General features: G+C 33.6%; 2 protein-coding genes across 2 annotated transcripts; both read left to right on the top strand.

The window, feature by feature from the left end:
* Positions 1-1,667: 1,667 nt before the first annotated feature.
* On the top strand, positions 1,668-9,466 carry LOC142608591 (kinesin-like protein KIN-5C). The gene is made up of 23 exons (XM_075780281.1): positions 1,668-1,898; positions 2,014-2,143; positions 2,974-3,132; positions 3,243-3,592; positions 3,680-3,818; positions 3,940-4,037; positions 4,133-4,289; positions 4,525-4,594; positions 4,715-4,791; positions 5,073-5,126; positions 5,218-5,298; positions 5,379-5,490; positions 5,568-5,654; positions 5,740-5,915; positions 6,077-6,238; positions 6,401-6,508; positions 6,901-7,059; positions 7,137-7,220; positions 7,323-7,528; positions 7,614-7,715; positions 7,933-8,042; positions 8,524-8,675; positions 8,926-9,466. Exons 1-23 carry the CDS (start codon positions 1,840-1,842, stop codon positions 9,121-9,123), a joined length of 3,030 nt encoding a protein of 1,009 aa, XP_075636396.1. The 5' UTR covers positions 1,668-1,839; the 3' UTR covers positions 9,124-9,466.
* A 2,636-nt stretch (positions 9,467-12,102) lies between these two features.
* LOC142608734 (putative pentatricopeptide repeat-containing protein At3g49142) lies at positions 12,103-16,449 on the top strand. The gene is made up of 2 exons (XM_075780421.1): positions 12,103-13,119; positions 16,159-16,449. The coding sequence occupies exons 1-2, from the start codon at positions 12,103-12,105 to the stop codon at positions 16,447-16,449; spliced, it is 1,308 nt and encodes a 435-aa protein (XP_075636536.1).
* The last annotated feature ends 3,665 nt before the right edge of the window (positions 16,450-20,114 follow it).

Genomic DNA, 20,114 nt, shown 5'->3' on the forward strand with positions numbered 1-20,114 from the left:
AGGTCCAAAATAACCTTACAAAGAAACTATAAAAAAGATCTACAAATTAGGCTAATTAAAATAATAGAGAGAAATTTTAAAAACCCTAACATTTTATGTAAGATTTACGATAGAATCCCAATTCATTCAAACTACGTACATAAAATGTTTGTAATTTTAACTTTTTAAAGATATAATTTTTTTTAAGTCCCTTAAAACTTATAAATTGTGTGAAAACTGAAAAGTATTATATATTGATATGATAAATTTGAGCCTATGACACTTGTTTAATGATAATTTCATTACTATTTTTAGACTAAGACACAAATTTTACTAGTTAAGTTAATTGGAAAAAAATATAATATTAATATTATTAATTCCCACCAATAAGCTAGACACACAAAGCCTTTTAAGGATTAGAAAAGGAAAAAGGTGAACCCACAAATTGTTGATCATAAATTGGACATGCTCAAACTGACCATAAAAAAGTTAGATAACTACAACAAACTGTACTAAGAAAAACAAAATAACATGTATTAAACCATACTGGATATTCCACTTAAAAGAAAAGGTTTGATCTAATTAAATTTCGAAGTAATTCCAAACTATTATGCTCTCAGATCAGAAGCGATATCACTGCCTTTCTCTTCTCCCCAACGAAAAAAAAAAAACTGCCTTTTACATACAAGATTTGCAAATAAAAGTTAAACTAAAATATCCTTTTGCTTAATTATGCGATTATCTTGTTTTGATTCAAGCAATGATATGTGTCTTTCCTTCTCTCTCTCTTTGTCTAGAATTTTTTGCCTTCACCAAGTTATGACAGATCAAAGATCAAGGCATTTTAATTGTTCATTAGACAATCATACAGAATTGATGAATTTGACTATCATATTTGAATGTATTCTGTGAAAGAGAAGGTATCAATTTTACAAATATGTACGTATCATAGTTAACCGTTGGTAGGTTAACGTACATAGCAAACCCGGAGGAATACATTTGTTGTGTTATATATATATATATATAATTATATAAAATTATATAATTAAAGATAATTTTAATGTATGGTGTCTACTCCTAATGATTATCTTTTATTATCAGACCAATATACCAATTGATTTTTTGGTCGAGGCGGGAATCAAAAAGCTGATTGAGACTTACATTTGTTCTAATAGATAATTTTTCACCTTGTGGTTAGGACTTAGGCTATGATTATTGATTAAGCAATATTTTAAAAATCAAGAAAAATTGATTGGTGAATAGAGACCTAGAGTTTAATTCCTACGTACATCAAAAATTGATTGGTATCTTGATATGATAATAGGATGGATGTCATAGATTAAAACTTTCCAAAAAAAAAAAAAAAAACTTGGGTGGTGACTCGTGAGGGTTTGGGTCTATTTTAAAGCTGGGTCGATTAGTAGATTGGGTTTCTATCAAACATATTTAAAACGACCCCAGCCCAGTTTCACAGCCCATATCAAAGCAATCACACAGGGGTAATGTAGTAAAAACATTTAAACAGTATCGAGACCGTCCAGATCCGCAATCCTAAACGTACAGCCGTCGATATTCACCAAACACAGAGAGAGAGCGGCTCGCGAAAATTCAAATCTCAAAAGTTGTCAAGCCCGCTCTAATCTATTCCCCAAATATTTCACAGAGAGCGAGTGAAACAAAGACACAGAGAGAGAGAGAGACACACACACACACAAATACATTCAAAAAAATTAAAATAAATAAATTAATAAAGAACCCAAAGAGACAATAGCGAAGAACCATTTCGCATCTCTGTGATTTTCACTGTCCGATCTCTCTTCTTTCTATCTCTCGCTCAACTTTCTCGTCACGGATCCAAAAATGTCCGGTCGCCACGAGAAAGAGAAAGGCGTTAACGTTCAAGTCCTTCTTCGTTGCAGGTACTAGGGCTTGTGTGTTTTTATTTTATTTATTTTAAATTTTTGTTTATTTCTGAATCCATTGAATCAGGATTAGGATTTTGATTTTTTCGTTTGTTTGTTTGATTTGTGACAGGCCGTTTAGCGACGAAGAGTTACGGAGTAATGCGCCGCAGGTTGTTAGTTGCAATGAGTACAGTAGAGAAGTGTCCGTGTCTCAAAACATTGCCGGCAAACACATCGATAGGATTTTCACTTTCGATAAGGTACTACTTTCATTTTTTTTCTTTAATATATGTTGGATTTTTTAGATTGGTGAGAATTGTATGAACTCTTTTGAGGAGGGTTAAAGTGTAATGAGTAGATTTTCATAAATGGGGTATTGGGTTTTACTTAGACTTTGATGTTTTGGCATATTTGGGTGTTTGTTTCAAAGTGTGGTTCAGTATTTACTTATAATTGTTTGGTTGTTACTTTTAAGAATTAAGGTTCAAAGATTAATTAGTTGTTAATAGGGGATTCTTTGGTTTCACATTATATCAAGGTAATCTAATGTAAGGGCTATATGCATAAAACTTCAATAGATTAGGGTGAAATGAGTAGGTAAAGTGGTATGTTCTTGTTAAGTACTTTTTTTTTTTTCAAGGAAAAGGGTCCTCTTCATTTGTATTTGAAATGGAAAATGTCCATTTCTTGGTCAAAATTTAGTTTTTAGGAATTTAATGGTGTGTACGGTGTATCGTCATCTAAAATAAGTATTCATTCCTTGGCGTAGTTGGAATGGAATTTTAAATGATGTGCCACCGTGTACACCTTTACATCTGAACACTGAAATGGAATGGAGAAGGGAGTCCTATAATTTGAATGGACATGAATATGTACGTCACCAAGAGCCTTGTAGCTTAGCGGCATTGCCACATTGTCCAGTTCTCTATAGAGGAGAGCTTGAGTTTGAATCTCCCTCCCTCACTTAATGTTAGCAAAAAAAAAAAAAAACTTGGAAATATATGTAAAAAATACTAAACAATGTTATTTTTGTGAATCTAGTTTCATATTTGGTGGTTGATGTTAAGATTTTGTTTGTGGCAATATGTAGGTTTTTGGTCCTTCAGCTCAGCAAAGAGATCTTTATGATCAAGCAGTGATTCCGATAGTACATGAAGTTTTAGAAGGCTTCAATTGTACCATATTTGCGTATGGTCAAACTGGTACTGGGAAAACATACACGATGGAAGGTGAATGCAAGAGGTCAAAGGTATAATACTTGTGGTACTAAATTATTAGGGTTTGTGTTGATGTTTGTATATCTGTTCATGCATAATTTAGAAAACAAGAATCTGATGATGTCATGTTACATTGTGACAGAGTGGACCGAAAGGAGAATTGCCTCCAGAAGCTGGAGTTATACCTAGGGCTGTTAAGCAGATATTTGATACTCTTGAGGGCCAGAATGCAGAATACAGTGTAAAAGTTACTTTTTTGGAACTGTACAATGAGGAGATCACTGATTTGCTTGCCCCCGAGGAACTTTCAAGAGTTGTTTTGGAGGAAAAGCAAAAAAAGCAGTTGCCTCTGATGGAGGATGGGAAAGGTGGAGTTCTTGTAAGAGGTTTGGAGGAGGAAATTGTGACTAGTGCGAGTGAGATTTTCACTCTTCTAGAAAGAGGGTCTGCAAAACGTCGCACTGCAGAAACATTACTAAACAAGCAGTCAAGGTAATTTTTCTTTTTAAATGGTAATTTTCATGCTTAGAATGGTTTTGAAGTTTCCCCTTGTAATTCAACATCTGTTTTTAATTTCAGTCGGTCACATTCTTTGTTTTCAATCACTATACACATCAAGGAAGCAACACCGGAAGGTGAAGAACTAATTAAATGTGGCAAGCTGAACTTGGTTGATTTAGCAGGGTCAGAAAATATATCTCGATCTGGTGCTCGGGAGGTAGGCACACTTAGATTTATGACACCATTTTATTTGCTGCTTTTGTATTCACCTTTGGGGTTACCTAATTAATTTTTCTTCTGACATTTTTAAAATTTTATTTGTTGTCATAATTTATCAGGGTCGTGCTAGAGAAGCTGGAGAAATCAACAAAAGTTTACTGACTTTGGGAAGAGTCATTAATGCTCTAGTAGAGCATCTTGGCCATATCCCATACAGGTTTGCTCTTTATTATTATCATTTTAAAAGTTATATAACCAATGCCCCTATCTCATTTCTGACGAATTCTTGTTACATTTTGAACTGGAATTTAGGGATAGCAAGCTTACACGTTTACTTCGTGATTCACTGGGAGGAAGAACCAAGACGTGCATTATAGCCACAGTTTCACCTGCTGTCCATTGTCTGGAGGAAACATTAAGTACACTGGATTATGCACATAGGGCAAAAAATATTAAAAACAAGCCTGAGGTTAGTTATTGGTTTTTAGTTTTTTGACCGTTGACAAGTTAAGATGCCTTTTTGGGATGGTTTAGAATTTCATGATTTTTTTTTCTTCTGATTTTCATGAATTAGATGTCTTTTTAGTGTTTGGTTAGGATATTTAGTGCATGTATTCTTTTCTTTGTGGGGTTTATTTCCCCCTCCCTTTTGCAGTGCAGTCAATCTGTATAGGGCGTTCATTCTTTGTTTTTGTTACTTTCAGATTAATCAAAAGATGATGAAGTCAACTCTAATCAAGGATCTTTATGGTGAAATTGAACGCCTGAAGGCAGGTGAGATAGTTTGGATGTTTTTAGTTGGTGAAATAGCGTATTTGCAGGCACTTACATGTGCCGTGTGAAATCTATGGTGGCTTGTATGCTTCCTGTTTTCAACATTTGATTTTTATTCAGAGGTCTATGCAACCCGTGAAAAAAATGGTGTCTATATTCCAAAGGAACGATACTATCAGGAGGAGAGTGAAAAGAAGGTATAGTATTCCCCCCCAATTTTTTTTTCTTTGTGCTTTTACTTAAGATTCCTATGCATCATTTGGCTTTTGATTCCACTTTTTGAAAGTGGTATTCATTTAGATTGTGCGGTGGAGGGGGGGGGGTTGAGATTGATTGTCCATATTTGACCTCTGAAGCAAGCACGGATACAAATACTGTTTAAGATGTTCACCTTATTTATTATCTTTTTATGAATTTCCCAATGCCAATGGGTCTCTTGTGTTGCCTTTCATTAATGTGTTCTTTTCATTGTGCTTAGGCTATGGCAGATCAGATTGAACAAATGGGGGTTATGCTAGAAACCCATCAAAAGGTTTGTTCGTGTGACAATTTTTTCTAGAGTATGTTTACATATTTTGTGATGTTTCTATTCACATATTACATATTTGTCATGTCACAAACAGCAACTTGAGGACTTGCAAGAAAAATATAATGTCCAAATTCGGCAATGCTCTGATTTGAGCAATAAACTTAATGCCACTGAGGTCAGTTGTCTTCTTATGTTGTTGTAGATGCTTTTGAATTTTTGAATTGATTTTATTATGATGAGTAAAAAACCACACAGAAAACCTTGAATCAAACCAGCACATTGCTTGCCAACACTGAGGAAGAACTAAAGAAATGTCGGTATACTCTGAGGGAGAAGGATTTTATTATCTCTGAACAGAGAAAAGCAGGTATTCTCAAATTTATCTCTTTGTAGTGTTTTGATTATATCTTGTGTATTCATATTGTTGCTTGATGTGTGAAACAGAAAATGCACTGGCTCATCAAGCTTGTGTCTTAAGATCTGACTTGGAGAAAGCTCTTGAGGATAATGCTTCATTGTTTTCAAAAATTGGTATGGAGTCCAAAGTTAGTTATAAGCTTTGAATTGTATTTTTTGCAACTGAACCCTGCTTTCTGATGTGATACTTACTATATAGGAAGAGAAGACAGACTGAATGCTGATAACAGACTGGTGGTGACCAATTTCCAAGCCGAGCTTGCCCAAAAAATTGGTTCTCTTTGCGAATTGGTGGCAACTTCAACGTCTAAGCAGCAAGAACACCTTCATTGTGTTGAGAAGCTTTGTCATTCTTTTACAGGAACACATGATAAGGTATTGAATGATAAATGCATCATCATTAAATTTTATTGTTTTTACCTGATTTTTTCTCTGTTTTTAAAATTATGTTTTTTTTTTAAAGTATGGTAGTATTGGCTAGTCACATTATTGAGTTCCTTTCATCTTTGATTTAGTCACCTTGTCCTTGCCTTCAGGGTTTTATGGATGTCAGGAAGAAAGTTACAGGTTTAAGGACTTTGTATATATCTCATATTGAGGCGTTGCAAAATGTTGTGCGTTTGCACAAGGCAAGCTCTAATGCTGGATTAGAGGAAATTTCATCTCTGACTGCTTCTAATGCACATTCTATTGAACAAGTAGGTAGCAAAAAATTGAGTTTCCTTGTGTTTTATTATCCACTATTCTACCTCATTTGTGGGTTTTTATATTAGTTTAGTCTCTTGTGTGTGTGTGTGTGGCTTTTACTCTTTTTAATTTTTATATTATGGGTTTTGCTGAATTTTTCTGTTTTTTATCAGTTTCTAGCATCAGAGTCTGGTAAAGCAGATTCGATATTCAATGATGTTCAGAGTACTCTATCAAATAACCAGGGAGAATTGGCACTTTTTGCTAGGGAACTGCGGCAGGTTTGTCCCTTGATATTTACAGTCTATGATGTATCTTTTTTTATTTTTTTTTTACATATAATTTTTTAAAATTTTAAGTTATACATGCACCCAGCCCCATGACCTCACCCTTTGCTTTGCACTTACAAGGTTAGGAAGTGCCATTTGAACTTGAGTTCATTGGCGCTTTGTTAGAATAATGGTTAAATTATTAAATTCACAATTTTCTAATAGCTTAACCTTTGTGACAAGTAGTAATTTAATTTAAGTGTTTTGCTTTTGAATCTTGTTTCAGGTTTTTGATTAATGGATAAATTGGAACTGTTTTATTATTCCTCTTCTAATTTTGGATTGAATTATTCAACTTGTTTACTTAATATATTCTTTTCTTTTGTTGATTTTGAATTGAAAAGAGATTTAATGTTAGTATTGAGCAAACAACGGAAATTTCTAATTACACTCAAGGAGTTCTGCAAAAACTTGTGGAAGAATCAACAAGGCTTGAAAATTATGCACTGCAAGCTGATGAAGTTCAAATGAAGACCATTGCTGAGTTTCAGAAGGCTTATGAGGTATGAAAAAGATTTTATTGCACAGATATGTAGTTTTTTTGTGCAATTATCTGACATGTTGAACTGATATTTTGCAGGAGCAGTCAAAATCTGATGCAGAGAAGCTTATAGCTGATGTAACCAATTTAGTCTCCGATCACATTCGTCGTCAGAAAGAGCTGGTCTGTTTTGTGCACATGTGCACACTTTTTTTTTCTAATTTTTAATTGACATATCTGTTTTTATGTAAGTTTTCAAAATTTTATTAATAGTCGAGCTGACAGGTTGACACAAGACTGGTTGATCTTAGAGAAAGTGCTATGGCAAACAAGGCATTCTTGGATGGACATGTTTCATCGATGGAAGGCATTACAACAGATGCAAAAAGGAAATGGCAGGCATTTTCTACACAAGCGGAAAGTGATGCCAAAGATAGTGCTGATTACTCTGCTGCAAAACATTGCCATATGGAGGAACTCATTCAGCAATGGTAAGTTTGGATCAATTTGTTACTCTTACTCTTGATTAATCTTATGTATCCGTTCTTTGATTTTGTCATTCTCTATTTGGCTTAGTGTAAATACTGCTGAATCGGCTTTCAAGCACTTAAAAAGGACGCACGAGTCTGTGAATAAGATGGGCAATGAACATGTTTCAACCATGGCATCAATTATCAGGTCAGTGGTTAATAAGTTTTATTGAACACCCTTTTCTCCCTTGTATATTAATGGGATCATGGGAAAGAAAAGCATTTCCTTCTGATATATTACTTTATTAATGTTTATTTTTGACAACTATTTCTAACTAAATCAAATGGTTGCATTTTGTGGTATTATAACTTTGAACTATCTCATTTTCTACTTTATGAATTTAATTTATAATGCTTCAATACAGGAATGCTTCTGATAGCAATGAGCAGCATGATGTCGAGATTAGTTCTGCACGGGTTGCAGCTGAGCAAGATGTGTCAAAGAATAGCGAGGATCTTCTTCAGCATCTCAATAGTGAGTATTATGCACTCAAAACTTAATTATGACACTTCTGGTCCTACATGTCCACTGAATCATTTTGAAGTGCTTTAAATTGGTTTGAGTGAAGCTTTATATAGACACACACACATATGCAATTCGTGTAGGATTTCCTGTTAAATCGTATGAATAAATGTGAGAAATTCACTCAGCAAAATATTTTGCACTCCATCAATATAGTTTGAATCTGGTTGAGACAAGTGGATAAATTGAATGAGTTGCACTTTCTTCAATGTTTCATAGTTATTGATTTAATGTTATATTATGTATTTTATGGTGTTCTTTTTCACAACATATAGTTAATTTTCAGCATGTTTGAATTGGCTTAGGTTATTTGTGTGCAGATTTTCTTATAGATTAAGCATCGGTAATTCTTGGTGGCTATTGTAATTATTATTGCTGTTATATTTTGTCTTGAGACTAGAAATTGATGTTTTCTTCATGGATGTTGCTACAGGTGTTTCTGAGCAGGAGCAAGGATCTATATCTGGAATCTTTGAGATTGTGAAAGCCCACACAAATAGCCTTCAAAGTTTTAGGGAGGATCACTCTGGCCAAGCGGTATCTATTGAAGAGAAGGCTCAGGAGACTTTCCAGCAGCGATATATGGTAGGTTGATTAATATTTCACTGCCGGGGATGTTGAATTGTATTTCTGCCATACGTTCGGCATGTTTCATAAGTTATTATGTTAAAGAATCTTGATGTGCTGTTATTGGCTTTGTTTCTCTCTGTTGAGAGTATTGAAATTGCCTCGTGAATGTCCACAAATCATTATTTTAAAACTGATGTGATAGACGTAAATTAGTTGTTGGCCTCTACAAGATACAGTGTACTAATGATGTTTAAATAATGTGCAGGACTATGAACCTAGTGGCACAACACCAATAAGAAGTGAGTCAGATGTTCCAAGTAAGGTAACCATTGAGTCACTTCGAGCCATGCCAATGGAAATCCTTCTTGAGGAATTCAGGGAAAACCATTCATATGACTCAATTGACGTGAAGGAATTGAAACCTTCGCTTATACCACGCTCACCCCTTACCCAACTGAATTAAAAATGGTGCAGTTTCAGCTCATTTGTATGCGTTATGGAATGAAATATGTATTTGTATTATTCTTGTACACATCGTTCTCGTATGAATATGATAATTGTAAGAATGAAGCAATCAGCAGAGGGTGGTAGGAGAGTGTAATGGCCAAGTCCAGTAAAGAGTAAGAGTAAGTCCTATCTTGGGATTTAGCAACTTGTAGCTCCAAAAAAAAAAGGAATGTATATTGATGCAAAACTCGGTACATGATTAGAATTTATTCCCAAGGTACCGTACTGCTCAGCAATTTGCTGTGTAATGTAAGACCATTTTTGTTTATTTGATAGTGAAAATTGAATCTTTATTATCCACTTGTTTTTCCTTTCTCTTCTTGAATGTAAACAATTTTGTCTAAGTACAAGTTTAAATGAGGTAATTTTGTTGATTTTCTTTATTTGCTGAAGCAGCTTGATCTAGTAGCCAACCTTGATAGGAGCAAGTCCTACACTAATTCAACCTTGTAAGGTACCGTTTGGTACACTTATTCAAACACATGTTTTCAGTTTTTAAATAACATTACATGTATTTTTACACATTTTTTTACTCACATATTTCTACACGTTTTAAACACATGTTTTTAGTTTTAAAGTAAATGTACCAAACATCCTCTAATAGTTAGAGATCTTGACAAAAATTCAAGCACTAGGTAAAATTTCTGACTATCTACCAGGAACTCTAGCAGGTTCATTGAAATTATGGAATCTGCTCTAGCATAGAAATAGAGGCCATACGCATACATGAAAATGGCTATTGATCCCCCGCGAAAGACAGATCTGCATTGTAGATAGACTTAGATCAATAGACAGATAGATAGATAGATATTGGATGAGAAGACATTAGTATATTGCTTCATGGAAATAAAAGATTTGTTTTTTCATCAAATTAGAAAAAAAATCTTGAGAAGCATGATTCGAGCTTAAAACAGAATGAATATAGGGTCCGTTTGGATATAACTGAAAATTGAAAATACTGTAGCAAAATAATTTTTAAATGTGTGAATAATATTGCAGGTCTCATTTTTAACAAAAAATTAGCTGAAACAGTGATGGACAGTGCGCGCACTGTGTTTTGTCCCCTCAATTTGAAATGCGGCAAAGAAAAAAAAAAAAGAAGCTAAAATGTGAAAACGCAGACACAATAATCCCTATCCAAACACAGCCATAGACATAATTTCGGCTTCAAACTGTACTTCCAAATGTTGCAATCTCTCTTCTTGAAGAATTTAAACATAATTTTATTTCCCTAGAATTAATAAATGAAAGTACCCTTGAAATTGGTGGACTCCATCATGATGGTTGTTCCTATAATTGGTTAAGAGATTCAATAAGTCTAAATGCACAACAAATTTCACGTATTTTCTTTTTTCACAACTACTAGGTTGTAGATTGTGATTTGGTGTATAATAAAAGTAATGTCAATAGTGGTTCTATGTGAAATTCATGTTGCGCTAATCACATTCTTGCACCTCAAATGTGAATAAGTTGTGAAATTTATATAACATTGTTGTGAGAGAATTACCTCCACCATTGGTGATCTTGCTTGTAAAGCTGATAGCATGTACAGATGATTCCCATCAACACAGTTAGTGCGATGACAGAAATGAAGGCAGTAAACATAGTGCTAAATGCACCACATGCTTTCAAACTGTGCAAGCTTGCATAGAACCAAATCAAAAGAATTAAAAAAAAAAATTCAAATTCCAAGCTCAAGTTCACATAGAAGATCGTAAGAAAACGTTGAAAAGATGAGATTTCAAAGAGAAATGAGGAAATTACCATGGACCTCCTCGATCAGAATAAGCTGTGTTTGCGAAGATAGGAATGTAATCGCCTTCCTTGAAGGCTCAGTTCTCAGAATTTGAATTGCGAATACCAGAGCTGGAAGAGCAACCAGTATCAGAACCAACAAACTTGTTTCTCTACCAGCCATGGATTCTCTGTGATTCTGTGTAAGAGAGAAAGATTTTGAAGAGCTTGAATATTTAGGAGGGAAAAGCCGTTAGTATTGCTTGCTTATATACTGTTCGTTTCGCGGGTTCTTTTTAATCTAGGCCGTTGATCCTTTTGATGTAGTTAATCAGAAATTTTGGACGGTAAAAGATTGACTTGGATTCTGTTGGACTGGCGGGTAGTTTATTATTTTAGATAACAGAATTAGTTGCGAGCAGTGTTCGAGTCACAACTTGGTGAACTAACTATCTCAAGGTACTCCATGAAACTTGTGGTAGCTGAGGAGTTAATTGACGGAATTACCCTTAATGAGAATTGAAATAAAACCATGTCTCAGATTAGACAAGTTCATGCACAAGCTGCTATGAATGGGATGCTCCAAATCCTTGTTGTTGCTAACAAAGTCCTTTACATATATGCCCAGTTTAAGGTTCTGGGTGATGCTTATGCCTTGTTTGGTTGGATGAGAGAGAGAGAGAGAGAGAGAGAGAGACCCAGTTAGTTATAGTGTAATGGTTAGTGGGTTTGCTAAAGTTGGTGATTTTGTGAGTTGTTTTGGGACATTTAGGGAGGTTATTCCATGTGGGGTGCGGCTGGATAATTATACATTGCCCATTGTGATAAGGGTTTGTAGGGATATAATGTTCATGAAGTTGGATTGAAATGTGGGTTGGAGCTGAATAATTTTGTTTGTGCTGCACTATGTATGCAAAATGTAGGGTAATTGAGGATGCTTGTCAGTTGTTTGATAAAATGCAACAAAGGGACCTTGTGACGTGGATGGTGTTGATTGGCGCGTATGCTGTGTGTGGGAATGCTAATGAGTCACTGGTTTTGTTTGATTGGATGGAAGAGGAAGGCGTTGTACTAGATAAAGTTGCTGTGGTGACTGTTGTTTATGCCTGTGCAAAATTCGGGGCTATGCATAAGGCTAGAGTTATTCATGACTATATATGTGGGGGATAAGTTTTCCTTGGATGTTGTCTTGGGTACTGCGATGATTGATACATATGTTAAGTGTGGGAATGTTGATTCTGCAAGGGAAATCTATGATAGAATGCAAGAAAAGAATGTTATTTCATGGAGTGCCATGATTGCAGCTTATGGGTATCATGGGCAAGGCTGGAAAGCTTTTGCTATATTTCCTATGATGTTGGGCTGTGGGATATTGCCAAATAGGATCACTTTTGTTTCACTATTATGTGCTTGTAGTCATGCAGGTTTGGTTGAAGAGGGTCTTCAATTAGTCTCGTTGATGCGGGATGATTATGCTGTGAGACCGGATGTGAAACATTATACTTGTATGGTTGATCTCTTAGGCCGTGCTGGGAGACTTGATGAGGCCCTGAAACTGATTGAAAATATTACAGTTGAGAAACATGAAGGGCTTTGGAGAGCTTTGCTAGGGGCATGTACAATTCTTGGGCGTCTAGACCTGGCCGAAAAGGCTGCAAAATTACTTCTTGAGCTCCAGCCTCAGAACCCAAGGCACTTTGTATTGCTTTCAAATATTTATTCAAAAGCAGGTAAGGGGAAAGATGTGGCAAATATCAGGGATCTGATGATGCAAAGAAGATTAAAAAAGGTTCCTGGTTGGACTTGGATTGAGGTGGATGAAAAAATATATCAATTTAGTGTTGGTGATAAGACTCATGTTCGGTCAAAGGAGATCTATGGCATGCTGAAAAGTTTGAGGAAGAAGTTGGAGTTGGCTAGTCATTTTCCTTGTACAAATTTTGTGTTGCATGATGTTGATGAGGAAGTTAAGCTAGGAATTTTGTACACACATAGTGAGAAGTTGGCAATTTCATTTGGCCTTATTGCAACACCTAAGGGAACTCCAATTAGGATTACAAAAAATCTTAGGGTTTGTGGTGACTGCCACACATTCATTAAGTTGGTGTCAGCCATTACTAAGAGGGAGATCACTGTCCGAGATTCCAATCGGTTTCACCTCTTCAAGGAGGGGGGTGTGCTCATGTGGGGACTATTGGTAGTTGGCTTGTTGATACTGGTAATCTTAGTTTTCCTCTCTTGCCATATACAGCCAAAGCATGCATTGTATAGTTAGTTAATTCATTTAATCTCAAATTTATGGAATGAGATTGTCCGCCACTTAATTTTGAACTATTACTTAATGCATTAGAGACCATCAGGGACTTGTAGTGAAAATATTACCTGTTGATTCTGCGGTAGTGTCACATCATAATTTTGGCAGATAATAACGATTCGCTTGTATCCTATGAGGACCTAGCCTTATGGTCTTCTCTGCTGCTCCACACACCTAGTGATTAGCTGACTACTGAGATTGATGAGAGTAATTCAAATGAGTTATATGATTCAAAATAAGCCTGTGATCAAAGATAAATTTATCTTGATTAGTTTTATCTTAGATCAATTGAACTGTTCTCTTGACATGGCTTCTGATGCTATTCTTGTTTTATTGAAAATATAAATTACTGGGAAAAGGTGGTTCAAATATGCTTTTGGACCCTATTTTTAAATTTCTTCATTGGAGGTTACAAAACTTTCCTACATGATGTGGCTCACTTACTAGTCAATCCATTAGCGAGAGGCTGACATGACTCTAGATCGCAGCACATGGCTTTTTTTTTTTTTTTTTTCCCTACAAATGCATTTCCACGTCAGCCTTCCGTTAATATCACATTTACTGGTGAGTTTGCTACATCAGAAAAAAGTTCCAAGTGGGGAAATCTCACGATCTTAATTGGACTCTTGTCTAGCAACTAGTAAGTTGCCCGTGCGATACACGGATAATATTGTAATGTTTTATGTAAGATAAATTCGGAGAATGTTGTATATATATTATACCATAATTGTCATAGAACTTTGTTAGTTATGAGTTCATTATAAAAAGTGACAAAAACAAAACAAAATAATGAAATAAAGATGAAATTTAAAATTTAAAAAAAAAACCTTAATGAACCAAATGCTAAAATCCTCGATTGATACATTATTGAAATTCATAGAAAAGAAAGCACACACAACATATAGATCATTATACAATCATCATTAAACCAAAACTCAAAAAAAAAAAAAACCATTAACCCAAAACTCAATTTATTGTAGGAAAAAATTCAATATGTATTTCTTTATTGAAATATCAAGAGACTTACTCGAGAAAGAAGTTTTGGAGTCTAAAGAATGCGGATTAAATAGTCGTGTTGTTTTTCCTCTGCAAATTCAATTGCCATTGACTAAATCCTTTCCACCCTACCACTGTACACCCTTGGTGTGATGGCACTCTACAATTATAGGTACTTGTGGGGCATGAGGTATGGGGGGCAAGGACCGAGGTTCAAGTCTCCAAGAGAAAGTTTCACACACATATACACTTAGATTTGGCTAAAGTAGAATTTCTATCTTATATTTATAAATAAAAAATATAAAAAAAACCTCCACCCTAGATGATTACTGCTTGATCCCTATAATCCAATTTATGATTTACAGTAGGTTTAGCGTTTGTTTATTTTGAAAAGACCAGTCTACTCAAGCCATATGCTAAGATTAAACAATCTTGAAATGACAATGACAATGAGACTTTTACACTAAATAAACAATTATTGACTTCTCAGTTCTAGACTTCAAGCATCTTTTGGAAATCGATATACACAATAACACAACCTATAAAAGAAAATAACAAAATACAGAATCTCATGATCTTAACCCTACCGATTGTAAGTGAAGAAATGAATTTTTGAAAATAACAAAAGATAGCTTGAACTCATACATGTCAAGGCCACTTAATGTGCAATGGATAGCCACTGGTACAACAAAAGATCACAAGAGCAATAGGTTTCTTCCATTGGCCTGCTGTTTTAAAAAATTGTAAGTATGGAGAGAGTTTTTTTAAGAGAGAAAGAAAGAGAATTGATGCATATAGTCAAAGTTAAGAGGGTAAGGCATAGCGTGAGAGAGAAGTTGGGGAGTCATAGGTTTAGAAAATCCTACATTAATCATATAGCAGAGTATTGATAATGTACATAATCTGAAAACAAAAAGGCGAAAACCAAAACATCATTTTGGAGGCAAGCTATGATTAATGCATCTACACAATCATAAAAGTAGAAACTTTTTATATAACTAACGTAAAAATTTGCTGTATCAAAAAAGAAAAAAGACTGTAGGAGACTTTGTTTATGAAATGTTTGTATGTAAATTCATCACCATAAAATAAAAAGGATTCCTATAGAATAAAATAAAATAATAATGATTATAGTAAATAAAAGATATAGATTTGTGTAATTTAGGCAACAGTAGTAGGTAACACAATGTAGGACTGGTATAAAATCCCTGTGTAAGAACACATTCTCGGACTGATCCGAGAATAGGTTTAATACTAATTGCTCTTCAAAATACTCTTCTCTATCCCTGTTGGGCTCTTCGGCTCTAAACCCAGTCTTAATTAAACCCCCAATAGTATTTCTTTCCCACTCTTTATACAAATTAGTTTGTTTTGGGCTTAACTCCAAAGCCAAGGCCTCACTATTTTCTGTGGGCTTGGGCTTCTAGGATTTGTCCACTTACACTATTAATAACAGAATCCCCTATTTGGGTTTCATTATTTGCATACTAAAATATCCTCATAAAAATTATTTAGTTCTCTAATACCATATCTTTTAGTTATAGAAGATTATCTATCTCAATCTCATTAGTTATTAGTATCCTTTAAAAAAAAAAAAAAAAAAAAAGAAGATTGAAACATTTGGTACATTAAAAGACATGAAGAAGAGAGAGAGTTGTGTAAACTCAGTCAATTAATGGGAGAGTTGGATGATTGTAGAGAAACTTCATAAGAAGTGTCACTTGGCAAAAGCTTAGACTCTCGCTCAATGAGGTCTCTGCTTTTATATATATATTGATTGGATTTCATTGTATAAAAAAAAATCAAAGAATTCAAAAATAATAATAAAAAAAAAAAAAAAAACACAGCGACCAAATTGAAACCTCCAGCTCTTGTTTGTAAGAAGACTAGAAGTAATCATTTATTTGGCTGCCATGTTGGCCATTTAGCTTCTCCTCTCCTCTGAAGGTTATCTTCACTGTGAACACAAATAATATACGATACAGTAACAAACCAAAGGATGTATCCATAGTAGAACCCAAAAATTTGTGGTTAAGGTTTGGTTGTTGTTGTTGTGGTAACAAACCAAAAGGATGGAGACTTGTTTATATTCCCAAGGGGCTTGTCACTTCCAAGGAAATCTTGGTTCATATTGGCAAGGGACAGCAATTCTGCATTGTTTGTGCCAATTGCAGAACAGTGTCAACTGCCATAATGGTTTTCAGCTCTGATATCGGTGTAGCCATTCTTGGCACTTAATTATTCAAGAATGATGTGGCCACTGTCATGAAGATCAGTTGGTCTTGCTCTTGCATAAAGAATTTAACATTGGATCTGCTATCTTTTGCACCATTGAAGCAAAGCTAGAGTGGCTGTTTTTCAACCAATTTTAACACTGTTTTTGGATCAGATTTTAATTTGTATTTGTAATAAGTGAAATTTACTGATTTGAGATTATTGATTTATCATCATCTAATTGACATAGGGCATTTAAGTAATATGCATTTATCATGAATTTTGTCATTTATGTAATATGCATTCATCATGACTTTTGAGTAGTATTTGGAGCTATAAGCAACCTAACTCTATTCAGGTTCCTTCTCAAAAAAAAAAACTCTATTCAGGTCCAACTTTTGAGCTACAGTTCTCATATTTTGTTAAAGGAAGATTATTTTGCTGAATGTAGTATGGGCTTGGTATACCCTTTTTGTCCTTTTGGGAATTGTAATACAAGCAATTATTGAGGAGCCAAACTGGTTCAATGTCTCTTCCATACATTTTGCTGATGAGTAGGGGAAGTTGGGTTCTAATTCACTGAACATGAAAAAAAAAGATACCTTTGTTTGAGCATGTTTAAGTTGGTTTTGTTTGGTATGCTTCTTTGTTAGTGAATTCCCATTCCAACACCCCCCCCCCCCCCCCAAATTTTCTTTCCTCTTTCCTCTCCCTTTTAGTTTGGTGTTACTGTTTTGTTTTTGGTTGAATCTCTCTCTCTCACATCTTTTTTTTAGAGAATAAGTTTCTTGGCCTTCGTTAAGATAAGAAGGAATGATACGATCCTTTATGGTAGAGCCACATAAATATAGGAAGAGTAGGAGTAGGACCATAAGATAAGAGTTATGTGTCATATATACATATTGATTGGATTAAGTGTCATATGTAAGAGCTTTGCTAACCATAATGTCAATTATTGGTAAATCTTGCAGTACATATTCTATGTAGTTTTTCAACTCAAATTAGAAAGAAATCAGCTTCGGATCAAATAAGGTAGTTAGTTATCAATCATATCAAAAAGCTAATCAAACTACCAAACAAAGTTTTTTGTTTTACAATATTTTCAACCAATCACAAAAAAATGGGCATCTTCTATTTTGGGTATATCATATTATGTACGTGAACCCCCTTGTGCTAGCCATGTGAAAGAACATGCATAGTAGAATGAAACAAAAGTGTTGACTACAGCATTTTCTTTTACAGAGTTTTCTTATTTTGAAATTGTTTTATGATAATCTCATTATCAATACTACAAGCTACATTTCTTTCAAAATTTTAGTTAAATAAAATTTTTCTTGGATTTTTATTTTTGTTTATAATGGCCTAATATATTGTTAAGAGGACCAATGTTGAAGGACAAAGTTTTGACTATAAACTTAGTTATGACCTAAGACTATAACTCTTACTAAATAAATTAACATGATTACATATTTTAAAAATCTAACCGTTGAATTGCATGTTATTTATGTTCTTAAAACACATGTCTAATTTCATGTTAATCAAATGTTATTTACTATTCGATCCATAACCTTATTTTTTATGTATAATTTTAGACTAAAAAAAATTTGAAATTTAAACATTTGATTGATGACATAGCTATTAATTTTTGATCTTCTTGAAGTTTTACAAGCATGACGGATATAAGAAAATAATAAAATACAATGGTGGATTTGTCAAAATTCACATCTAATAAAAAAAATATCAAGTAAAGTTGTAGACTTATTCTACAACTAAGTTTGTGCTAAATTTTATCCAAATTTTAGTTATGCTAGGCCTAAAAAAAATTTAGGGTGGTCACAAACTTTTTTAAGGGTAAAAAAATTATAATTTAAAAAATATATATATATATATAAAAATATTGCACTAATGACAACTTGCCATCTAAAGCAAAGTTGACATCACTACAAGAAAAAATGTTTATTATAAAAAAAAAAATCATTGCAATAATATCAGAGTTATTACCATAGTTGATGCAAGTTGTTGCAATAAAATTTGAGGTAATAGGTTTGTGCAACAAAGAATTTTGTTGCAATAAAGTCATTACAATAGTTGGTGCAAGGTGTTGTAATAAAATTTGAGGTAATAGGTTTGTGCAATAAAGAATTCCATTGCAATAAACTTTAGATATTTTTTCTTGCAATAAACTGTTTTGAATATCTTGTAACAATAGGCTAATAATTCATGAATTTTATTGTAATAAAATGCGAATAATTGACAAAAATAATTTGAGCCAATTGTTATTTCAATGATATCTTTGTTGTAATGGATAATTGTTGCATGTTTGTCATTGCAATAAATTATAAAATAATTCATATCAAATTATTGTAATAATATTTTCATTGTCATGTTTGTCATTACAATAGATTGTAAAATAATTGATATTTAGCTATTGCAAAGATGTTTTCATTGCAATTAGCTATCACTTTGAAATTTTCATTGTAATAGATTACAAAAATAATTGGTATCAAGTTATTGCAACAATTTCTTTAATTTAGGTTATTGCAACAAATTTTCCTAGTGAAATTTTGTATTAAAGCCACTATTGCAACATAAAATTATAAGTTTTTGCAACTACTTATTATTAATATAATAATTTACCACTTTTAAGTTACTATGACAATGACTTTTAACTTGTAGACGATATTCTGTCTAATACTACTGAATAATTTTATTGTATTAATATTTGATGTTATAGACTTATTTTAGTGTATTGAATGTATGGTAAATCTGTTAAAACTGAACTTTGCAGAAGTGTCATTTATGATCTTCTTCACTGCCATCATAGCCATTAATAGAAAATAGTATCACTGATCCATAGACATAGTGCATGGTAAAATCAATGAAATCTATTACTACATACAATTACTCCTCAGTCCTGTCTTTGTTCATGTGATGAATTTTTTCAGTGTAAGTCTTGAAATGTGGTAAAAAATACAAACTTGAAACTACCTTACCCAACATCATCTGACTTGTCATTCAATTCCACAATTGTGTTGGGTGGCACCGTTTGCAAAAGCCTTAGACTAGTCGACCTATGTAGTCATGTCTCATATATGTCTCATTAATCATTATAACAAAAAGATTAGGGCTCATACTTTAATTCTTGCCCTTGCATGCCTAGCTTTGTACCAGATTTTGCTACTGATCAAAACAAAATGGTGCATTAAATGCTAGTCTCAGTTTGGGAATCCTACATCGATTGAATATATATGTGTCAGGCAAGTACTGTAGTCTATGCTTAACATAATATCAAATGTTGGTTCTGGACTTCACATATGTCAGGTATGTTTTCATTTTTGAGTTTTGGTTTTGGTTGGGTGAGCAAACTTGTTTGTCTTGGTCTGCGTTTCTAATCCTATAGGGCTTTGACTTGACCTGAGGGTAGATTTTAAGGAATCTAGCATTTGAGTAGTATAGGGTAAAATTTTGGTCCAATTATTTGGGTTTGTATCTTAAGTTTTTTAATTAAAGTAGCTAATTATGTGGTTTTTTTGGTTTGTTATAGCTTATTATTTCTTAAATCACATTATATGTTCATTAAACGGTAGAATAGATAGTTTTTATATATAAGTACAAACATAATATATACCAATTAAATATTAATAATTACTATAATAACTACTATTATTCACTAGTAATGCTATCTCTAT

Source organism: Castanea sativa, chromosome 9 (genome assembly GCF_040712315.1).
Source record: "Castanea sativa cultivar Marrone di Chiusa Pesio chromosome 9, ASM4071231v1".
NCBI lineage: Eukaryota > Viridiplantae > Streptophyta > Magnoliopsida > Fagales > Fagaceae > Castanea > Castanea sativa.

Coding starts and splice junctions, on each gene's coding strand:
- LOC142608591 (XM_075780281.1), top strand. CDS start 1,840: ATGTCCGGTCGCCACGAGAAAGAGAAAGGCGTTAACGTTCAAGTCCTT. Junction 7,221..7,322: donor TTCGTCGTCAGAAAGAGCTG/GTCTGTTTTGTG, acceptor TCGAGCTGACAG/GTTGACACAAGACTGGTTGA. Junction 7,716..7,932: donor ACCATGGCATCAATTATCAG/GTCAGTGGTTAA, acceptor GCTTCAATACAG/GAATGCTTCTGATAGCAATG.
- LOC142608734 (XM_075780421.1), top strand. CDS start 12,103: ATGATTGATACATATGTTAAGTGTGGGAATGTTGATTCTGCAAGGGAA. Junction 13,120..16,158: donor TAGTTGGCTTGTTGATACTG/GTAATCTTAGTT, acceptor TCTCCTCTGAAG/GTTATCTTCACTGTGAACAC.